Raw genomic sequence first — 10,942 nt, forward strand, 5'->3', positions numbered from 1 at the left:
GAGATTAAGAATTCCTCATATCAGTGAGATCATATGATACATGTCTTTCTCTGATTGACTTATTTCGCTCAGCATAATACCCTCCAGTTCCATCCACGTCGTTGCAAATGGCAAGAGTTCATTCCTTCATTCCAGTGTGTGTGTGTGTGTGTGTGTGTGTGTGTGTGTGTGTGTGTGTGTGTGTGTCACATCTTTTTTATCCATTCATCTGTCGATGGACATCTTGGCTCTTTCCATAGTTTGGCTATTGTGGACATTGCTGCTATAAACATCGGGGTGCACGTTCCCCTTCGGATCACTACATTTGTATCTTTGGGGTAAATACCCAGTAGTGCAATTGCTGGGTTGTAGGGCAACTCTATTTTCAACTTTTTGAGGAATCTCCAAACTGTTTTCCAGAGTGGCTGCACCAGCTTGCATTCCCACCAGCAGTGTAGGAGGGTTCCCCTTTCTCCACATCCCTGCCAACATCTGTCGTTTCCTGACTTGTTAATTTTAGCCATTCTGACTGGTGTGAGGTGGTATCTCATTGAGGTTTTGATTTGGATTTCCCTGACAACAGTGATACTTAATTACTACATATTCAATTCTGCCTTTCTGTATTACCTTAGTGTAAATCTTTCAACAGCTAGCTTAATTATCTGTAAGAAGTATTTATTTTTTATTTTTGACATTACTGAAGTATAAGTTCTTTAGTTAGTCCCCTAATTTATGAATACTGCTATAAAATAAAACTTTCCCCACAAAATGAAGTAAAGGATAACTGAAAATCTTGTGATCCCTGTAGACTACATCTGTACTGTGAGATATGGAACAATACTATGTTGATATGTGGATTCTAGGTGGCTGGATAAGACTCATTCTATTGGTGTCTTGTTCTTACAGTCCAGCTCTGCAGCATCCATGATTTAAATTTGGATCTCGGTAAAAAAGATAAATTACTCCATTAGGAACATTCAGGGAACCTTCTGAATAGGTGATATTATAAATTTTAAGTTCACGGATCAGAAGGTCAGCTTTCACATGAGTGTGAATCTGGCTGAGATACAAAGAAATAAGAAGCTTCAATGATTTAATATTTATTTTGTTATCTTAACACTAGATACAAAGGTAGCAACTATGGATATTTTTGTATTTTTCCCAACTTAGGGTAATATTCTCATGACATTAAATGGTGTCAATCTACAAAGCTTACTCATTATAGAAATTATGAATGACAGAGGAATAATAAAATGTATTACTTACCTTTCCAGAAACAATCTTTTCATAAATCTGAATTGGTTGGTCTGCAAAGAATGGGGGGTAGCCCGCTGCCATTTCATAGATTAACACGCCTAATGCCCACCAATCCACTGCCTTATTGTAGCCCTAAGATAAACAGCAGAAAATATCATTTATTACTTAATCTACTCAGAAGGGAATGAAGTCACAGATGATTTCAAAATGATCAAGCATATGAAATTTGTTAAAGAGCAGTTGCTGAGCAGCTACATATTCAGGATAGAATAAAAAATGAACAAAATATATCAGGTCACATTTTATCAAATAAAAGGAAATAACGTACATGAAAGTACACTACAACCCAAATGTACAATTCTAAGGTTAGTTTTAATTGTTTTTTTCTCTCATACTAAACTTGCCAAAATTAAGAACTAGCAGTATTTATAAGAAAATAAAAATAAAATATTAACATGTTTACATAAAGTTTGTTATCAATTATGATCAATGTCAGTTGGCACAAAAGATTATGGGGGAAAAAACCCAACTCAATCATGGAGAGAAATGAATTGAGTTCTGAACTTGCCACATCTTTTGTTCTGCCCTCAAATTACCTTCACCACTCCCCATACTCCAAATTTTTGTAAAATTTTAGCTTTACAAACCATTTAATTTTCAAATTATTAGGTAAAATATACTTAATATAGAGATTTTTTTTCTTTATGTGTTTTTAAAGGGAGACTAGCATAAAAAGAATAGCACTTTGTTTCACTAATAGAAATGGGCATCAACTTTGCTTTAATTCTTTTAATTCAACTCACAATTAATGTCATTCATTACAATATTTTTACTATAATGAAGGCATGTGATGTTGAGCCAGAACCTTTTATTAAACTTTGATTTCTTTTTTGAGATTGTTGTGTTAATGTTTATAAAAACTATACCAGATATTTTAATACCCTAGGTATAGAGAATTAAATCAGTAAGAAAAACTAAATTACAACAGATAAATGGGCAAAGGACATGAACTAATAATTCAGATACACACACACCTAAAACCCACCAAATGTCTATAAAGCATTAAAAAAAATCTAATAACCAAAGATATGAGACTTAAAATAATAAAATATCATTTATTGCCTATTAGTAATGATTTTAAAAATAAGAATATCTAATGCTAGACAGTGTAACTAAACAGTCATTCTCACACTGCTAGAAGGAGTATAAAATGTTACAATCTTTTTGAAAAGCACTCTGGCAATATTTATGGAGAGACTTAAAAATGTTCATACCCTTCATCCCAGTAATTCTACTTCTGGGAATCTGTCCTGAAAAAATAATTTGAAATGCAGAAAAAGCTTTATGCACAAAATGTTTATGTTTATCACAGTTATTTATAATAGCAAAAAAAGAAAAAGAAAAAGGAATGACTTGAACATTTAGCAATAGAAGAATGGCAAAATACCTTTTGATATATTTGCAAATAAGCCATTAGAATGATGTTTGCACGCTTGTTATCATTCAAGTGTAAAAAGCTGAGTACAAACTATACATTCACTATATCTCAACTATGATAACATGCACGGAAAAATATTTTGAAATATTTTTTTTTTTTTTTAAAAGGCTGTCTCCGGATGGTGGGATGATAGGTTTTTTGGTTGTTTCTTTTTATTTCTCTGCCTTTTCCAAATTTTGTGCAATGAACATCTATTACTTTTACAATATATACACATTTTTTAAAGTTTTGGTGCTTATTCTGTCATCACATTGTTAAGTGTTCTCACAGAAAAAATGTGTTAACAGCAATGATATTTAGATTACAAAAGACTGAAAAATTATAGATGATTTAAATTATAAAGATAACAAGAGGAAAGTTGAATGAGGTCATTTATTTTATTCTTATATTTCTATAGGTTAGCCAAATTTCAATTATTCAAGGGGTAGTTTTCCAGTTTGTAAATATCAAGGCCATGTGTGCTATCCATTTTTCTTTCCTTGTCACTATTTGTGTTCAGTCATTGTTAATTTCTCCTTTCTAGCTTTCCCCACATAGGGATGGCAATGGGAAGGAAAACAGAACTGAAACCATCCTTTTAGATATGATACAAATTTCTCTCACCATATTTTCACTGCTTTGAAAAGTAGAACTATCTTCAAAAAGACTATATCTATTCAATTGCTATAATATACCTGTTTTAAACTAAAAAGAAGTTTGCATACATTTCTTTCATTTAGGTGGTAAAGTTGAAAGAGAAGAATTGAGAGCTAGTACATATCATTTTTACATTTGCCTTGTGGGATAACACACACAAAGGTTTCCCGCCTTCCTGTTACTGGGAATAATTATGAAAAGGCTATGATTTTGCTTTCAAAACATGGACTTTCTCCTTTTCTTTTTACTACATCTATATGAGATGATGTATGTTAATTAAACATATTGTGGTAATCTATTCCACAATCTATATAAATCAAATCATCATGCTGTATTGTATGCCTTAAACTTATACAGTGATATATGGCAGTTATTCTCAGTAAAACTGGAAGAAAAAAATATGGATCTGGAGGTTAGATTTATTCACATTATTTTTTTGAAGTATAGTTGACATACAGTATTACTTGCAGGTGGACAATAGAGTGATTCAACATTTTATTTTATTTTTATTATTATTTTTTAAAGATTTTACTTATTTGACAGAGAGAGACACAGCGAGAGAGGGAACACAAGCAGGTGAAGTGGGAGAGGGAGAAGCAGGCTTCCCGTGGAGCAGGGAGCCCGATGCAGAGCTCAATCCCAGAACCCTGGGATCATGGCCTGAGCCGAAGGCAGACGCTAAACGACGGAGCTACCCAGGCGCCCCTGATTCAACATTTTATTTATATTATGAAATGGTCACCACGATAAATCTAGTTATCATGTGCCACAATACAAAGTTATCACAATATTATTGACTATATTTCCTATGTTCTACCATACTATTTCTCTTAGATCTAGAGTTAAAATTGAGAGGTTACTGGATTAGTGGTAGACTGTAAGTAATTATTATTTTAGTAATCAGACATAAATTCATAATTTAGATTAGGTAAAAGTATAATATTAGATCAGTAAACTATTTTTGTAGAAGTCCACAGTGATGCATGCCTTATATTTTTACTTCTTACATAATGGCATTATAAATATACCTTGCTGAGGATTATCTCTGGAGCCAAATATTCTGGAGTACCACATAATGTCCAAGTTCTGCCTTTAACTCTTTTGGCAAACCCAAAGTCTGTAACCTATAAAAGAGAAAGCAAACAAACTTGTAAACATTCATTAGTTCCCAATAAATGTATTTATCATACCTAAGTTAAAAGTTAAAAATCAGGGTTAAATTAAAACCATGAAAAAAAATTAAGTCAATATAATTGAGATTAATCCATGCAGGCCACTATTAGTGAAAGTTCTATAACAGAACTTTCCCTCACTCAAAGAAATAAACATCAAAAAAGGTAACAGTAAATAGTTTTAAAAAAAATGAAGCAGTGCCAGAAGTAGTCCTTGAGTCTAGCATATGCTCTGCCATGAATTATGTCATCAGAAGTGCAAAAGTGTCAACAGGAGAACCTACAGGTAACTGTAAATAGGAATGCTCTCACTCTACTGATAAAAGAAGCAGAAAGAAAACACCTCCACTCGTTGAGTACTGGTAGCCAGGGCGCTTTGGCAGCTGCACCGTAGTGTTAAGGGGCATAAACTCGAGAGACAGACTGGGTTCAAATTCTGACTCTACTGCCTGTGTGACCTGCTGTGCCTTAATTTCGTCAGCCTTAAAATGAGGATAACAGCAGTACTTATACTTTATAAGGTTATCAGGACTAAGAAAGATGATACATGTAAAACACTTGGAATAATGCCTGGCACCAAATGAGAGCTCACCAATTTAGCTATTCTATATATTTCTGTATGTAGGATTCTGTGTTCCGTCTACAACTATAGACTATGGGAGGTATAAACAGGTTCTATTCTTGATGGGATTTTAGGTCTCTGTAATAGTGGCAGAACTATGAGCTCAATTTAAGCTATCAGGAAGAAGTAACTGTCTCACTCAAAGAAAAAAAATCCAATATTGATAGTTGAGGTTAAAGACATACAACTTTTACCTGGTATTTTCTCAAATACATTATATAAATGTGTTCAAGTCATACCTGGATATACCCTTGATGGTCAATTAAGAGATTTTCAGGTTTTAGATCTCTGTAGATGAGGTCTAGTGAATGGAGGTACTCGAATGTTAGCACTATCTGAGCTGCATAGAACCGTGCATGGGGTTCACTACAAAGAAAAAAACATTGATTTTTCTATAAAGTGGGTTAACACATGGTGATTAATAGATTATGTAAAAAACTTAATATGGGGTAGAGATATTTCGGAAGCAAAAAATTTTCTTTTAAACATATATAAAGAATCTTGTTAGTTTCCGAATCTCTACTAAACCTCTGAATTATCTTCAAATAATACTTTTTAATATACTTAGGAAGTAGCATATATTGAAGAAAAATATAACTCTAAAATAGTCATCTTATTTTAAATTATTATTGGCCATATTAGAAGATACTGATGTCTTTATAATAATGTCTGACCTTGAGAATGACTGAAAAGCAAATGTGTCAATTACATTGTCTATCAGGCCACTGTTACTGTTGATAGGCTCTGTCTGCCTTTCTCACAAATTTAAGTGCTTAAAGAATTTCACTACACGAAGTTGTTTAACTGCATTAATCTGAAGACTAATGTCATTTCACCCAGACTATTCCTATTACAAAAATGATACAGTCTCATTATAAAAATCATAAAATATTGATGAAGATTAAAGAGCACCCATAATCCTATTCAGAAACCATAGACACAATCCTGGTGTCTGAATTTCCAAATCTTCTACTATGCATTGTTTACACAGATATATAAACATAGGTGTAAACAGTATGTGTAAACATGTACATTTCTCGTATGCACAAATTAGATCAATTGATAGATCACTGTAATGTTGATGCCACATTCTGAGTATTACTCCAAAGGATGTACTGATTTTCTAATTTGAGTTTCTATTTCATCTTCTAGTGTACACAATGAATTCTGCTAACTGGCCTGATAAACTGCAATGACTTTCAGATTTATGTCCTCAATGAGTAACATGAACTATGAATAGAATTTCCCTCAAGATGGCTGGCATTAATTTGATCTCATAGCACCAGAAATAGAAATTCCAAAAAAGATTATATATGCTGCTCCTTTTACTTGTCACTATATTTCCTAGGTTCTAGCCTGATACATATCAGATGCTCAGAAAATATTTATTGAGTAAATGAGTATGTAAAGAAAAATACTTTTAGGGGAAAATATTTTATAATACCTTTAGAGTTTCAGCCCCACCTCAAGACTGTAAAATATGTATCATACATTGTATGACAAGGAATGGGGGAGGGACATTTTAAAGGGAAATTGGAAGAATCATCCTTGTCATTGAAACATCCCTAACTTTGGCAATATTTGACTTGGAAGGTCCCCTCCAATTTTCCATACATCTGTAAATACAAGATGCACTTACCATTTTATACTTATAAATAAATACAAATTTATCAGAACAAATATAAGATGCACTAAGCATTTTATATTTATTTCCACACACTGACATGTGAGTGGAGGAATATGAACATTACATAGATCTGTAATCGTTGAAAGAGGAAAGCAAAATATTCTGTAGGAAGACTTAATGCTGAAACAGCTTTAAATCTAGACAGTTTATGTTTAAGTAGAGAATCATAGTGACTGCCCTGATTCTGGTTAAAGCCATGCTCAACAATAACTCAGTATTCTTGTTGCCTCAAAGTTTCTAAAATAGGGGTGAGCAACCTCTCAAGTATACATGTAGTATGAGTGAAAGATTAGATCTTAAAGACAGTGTCTCAGTGTGAATTACTGCAGTCAACTTGCTTTTCCTCCTAGTACCAAGTCAAGTATTAGAGAAATACGAGTGTGGGGAGTTGCAAAGGAAAGAAATTAGTTATTATAGAAAATGGACAAAATAGTTTTTGAAGCCAGGTTTAGGTGTAGTGTTTCAGTGTAAAACTTTGAACTATCATAGGGCAATCTGCGGATTCTGGGCCTGTGTGGACAAGAGTAGTAGGGAAGAAGACAACAGGAGGTGAAAGGAATCATTAAAAATACCATGAGAGATGATGGACTCTGAAAAACAAACTGAGGGTTCTAGAGGGGAGGGGGTAGGGGGATGGGTTAGCCTGGTGATGGGTATTGAGGAGGGCACGTTCTGCATGGAGCACTGGGTGTTATGAACAAACAATGAATCATGGAACACTGCACCAAAAACTAATGATGTAATATATGGTGATTAACATAACAATAAAAAAAATAAACAGAAGTTGCTTTGCATTAGCACAGTGCCTGATACAAACTGGGTGCCTTATCATATTAGGTCAAATGAATTCTGACTTAAGCCTCAGGTAACTAAAATAACTCTAATGTTGGCCCATAATTGAATATGATCTTGTGATAATCTGAGTCTATCATCATCTTTTTTCCGAGTCGGATTACCATGATTGGCCCAGTTTGAACTCTTACATGTGCTTTCATCATGCCAACACATAATGTGCTAAATGAAGCTGGACCTGCTCTGGGTTTCAGCTTCATTCTATTAGTGATTACTAATAAACAGTAGTAGCTTACAAACTATTACACATAGGTAAGGTTGACAGAATCTCTTTTTAAAACTGTGTAGCCTTGTAAGTAATAACCTAATGTAAGGTAGAAACTCTATTTCTTTTAAAGATTTTATTTATTTATCTGAGAGAGAGACAGCAAAAGCAGGGGGAAGCAGCAGGCAGAGGGAGAGGGAGAAGCAGGCCCCCCGCTGAGCAGGGAGCCTGATGTGGGGCTTGATCTCAGGACTCTGAGATCATGACCTTAGCCGAAGGCAGACGCTTAACCAATTGAGCCACCCGGGCACCCCAAACTCTTTAAATTACATATATATTTTTAAAACTGAACATAGCAACAACTTTAAGGAGAATTAAATTTGTTTGAAACAAACTTTCATAATCTCATCATTATGGTACTGTTATTATCTTTTCTATGTACTCCCTTTCTTATCTTCATCTTTACACAAACCTCTTCCCCAGAGTTGTATTATTAATATTTGTTCAATTGATATTAGTATGTTTAAATTAAATTTTTGCATCTTCTGAAAATTCTTTAAATAATGGACCTTCATAATACTTACCAATGGTAGAATATTTACAATGGTAATATGGTGCTTTCATTTTTATTTTTTTTTAAGATTTTTAAAATTTATTTGAGAGAAAGTACACACAAGCAGGGGGTGGGGGAGCGGACAGAGGGAGACGGAGAAGCAGACTCCCTGCTGAGCAGGGAGCCCAGTGCAGGGCTTGATCCCAGGACCCTGGGATCATGACCTGAGCCAAAGGCAGATGCTTAACCAACTGAGCCACCCAGGCACCCCTTTCATTTGATTTTTAAAAACTTAGTATGGTGTGGCCTCTTATTAATGTTTCTACATAATTTCTTCATATAGCTAACATATTACTAAATTAAATGAAATAAATTTTTAGCATTGACAATAACTTAAAAATTTGGTTTTAAACCAACACACAGAATAAAAAGATTTGAGGAGGATAAAATATTAGTTACCTGAACCTTCCAATTCTTCTTAGATGTGAAAACATTTCACCCCCAGGGACATATTCCATAACCATGTATAAATTAGAATTATCCTATGAATAAATAAGAATAAATCAAAATTATGAAACCTAGCTTATTTCAAGAAAATATTTTAAGATAACACCATGTTAAATTAGAAAAAGACAAATTTAAAAATCCACCTGAGAGATTACTAACATTGGGAAAGAGAGAATAAATGGAAGATGTTCTAATTTTTCTACAATGGGGAATTCATTTTTTTTCCTCCTAGTTTTCTTGCCACAAATTAGTCTGGGATTTTTGCTGTTCCTGTCCTTGCAGGGAACACTAACTTTTGAACAATTAGACACTGAGGCAATGACTTAATGCTATAGTGTATGCAAAGGAATAACAGTTAAAATAACAATTTGAAAAAGAATGTTTACATTTTATGTACTAAATTAGGTCAGAGAGACTAATGATTTTTAACATCATCCTAAATACACAGATGTTCATCTGATTTAAAGAATAAAGGAGGAAAAGGAAAAAAGTTAAAATGGTTCATATGAATCAATATTGCAGAGATGCCAAGAATCATTCTAAAGAGCTGAGAAGCTGCCAACTTCAAGAATAAATCTTGTGCAATTTTATGAGACACTTGAATGGAAGGCCAAAGACTGTTCTGCCTTATATAAATGGAAAGACTAAAACAAATTAACATGGAAAAGAAGATGGTAAGACTGTATCAGAAAAGGTTTAAAAGGAAGAGTATGTGGTATATTCATTTGCATGAGTTTAAGAACTGCTTAATAAGATATTCCTATGGATTTTGATAAATTGAAAATATTTGAATTTATAATACCATCTCATGAAAAATTACACATTACCTTTAAAAATTTCCCTACGGAGAACCAAAACCTTGTCAAATGTTAACCTAAGTTTATAAGCACAATAGGATTTATTACATAAAATCTAAATATATTACTTTTTTGTTTATTCATATTCTCCAGGTTTATCATCTGTCTTAGAAGTCTATCATAGTTTCATATTTTTAAAAATATATGAGGGTAAAAATATTTTATTTGAATTCTGTAAATTCTACCTTAAAAGAGTACTCCAGTCGAACAAGAAAAGGAAAATTCACCGCCTGTAATATTCTTTTCTCATTCAAGGTGTGCTCTATTTGCTTCAGTTTAACAACCTGTGATTGAAAGATAAATATATTTAATGTACTTGAACAGAATTTAAAATATCCTATAATTTTAAAAGAAAAAACTTAAAATGCTTTTCATATAATAATGAACTTGGATAAGCAAAATCACTAAGTTGGATAAGGTGATAATAACTACCAACTAGGTTTATCAGATTCAAATGAAAAACCTAACAGCAGATTTAAAATTTGGTCTAAAGAAGGTCAACTATGATTTTTCAGTCAAGAAGCAAAAGCTAAGAAGAAACAGACTCCTAATACATTACTTAAAAAATTAGTATGTGAAAATGCTTAGGTCCTAATGACTTATAGTCAGTACACTAAAGTAGTTGGTACAAATCACTGGTACAAATCACTGCAATAAGTAGGTATTGATTTTAAGTCTTCAGAAGATCAGCAAGGAAATTAAGGATTGAAGAAAGCCAATAATTGAAAAACAGTGGGTAAAAATGAACAATCTGTTCGTTTCCTAATACCTGAATAAATACAAGATTAAATTCTAAAAATTCAATTTGTGCAGCCACAAGAGAGGACACACAAAATACTGGCAAAAAACCAACTATGTCTTTTTTTTTAATTTTTTTAAATTTTATTTTATTATGTTAGTCAACATACATTACATCATTAGTTTTTGATGTAGTGTTCCATGATTCATTGTTTGCATATAACACCCAGTGCTCCATTCAATATTTGCCCTCCTTAATACCCATCACCGGGCTAACCCATCCCCCCACCCCACTCCCCTCTAAAACCCTCAGTTTGTTTCTCAGAGTCCATAGTCTCTCATGGTTCGTCCCCCCCTCTGATTTCCCCCCCTTCATTTT

General features: G+C 33.2%; 1 protein-coding gene across 6 annotated transcripts in view; it reads right to left on the reverse strand.

The window, feature by feature from the left end:
- PRKACB (protein kinase cAMP-activated catalytic subunit beta) overlaps nucleotides 1–10,942 on the reverse strand; it is a 116,808-nt gene that overhangs the window by 18,045 nt on the left and 87,821 nt on the right. For all 6 annotated transcript variants that reach the window (XM_025871953.2, XM_025871951.2, XM_073896418.1 and 3 more), the window contains 5 exons: nucleotides 10,011–10,109; nucleotides 8,921–9,003; nucleotides 5,404–5,530; nucleotides 4,399–4,494; nucleotides 1,246–1,368 (listed from right to left, as the gene is read on the reverse strand). In XM_025871953.2, the coding sequence (XP_025727738.1) occupies nucleotides 1,246–1,368; nucleotides 4,399–4,494; nucleotides 5,404–5,530; nucleotides 8,921–9,003; nucleotides 10,011–10,109 (528 nt within the window). The remainder of the gene's footprint in view (nucleotides 1–1,245; nucleotides 1,369–4,398; nucleotides 4,495–5,403; nucleotides 5,531–8,920; nucleotides 9,004–10,010; nucleotides 10,110–10,942) is intronic.

This window comes from Callorhinus ursinus, unplaced genomic scaffold (assembly GCF_003265705.2).
Source record: "Callorhinus ursinus isolate GAN/ISIS: 27379988/994484 unplaced genomic scaffold, GSC_fseal_2.0 scaffold9, whole genome shotgun sequence".
NCBI lineage: Eukaryota > Metazoa > Chordata > Mammalia > Carnivora > Otariidae > Callorhinus > Callorhinus ursinus.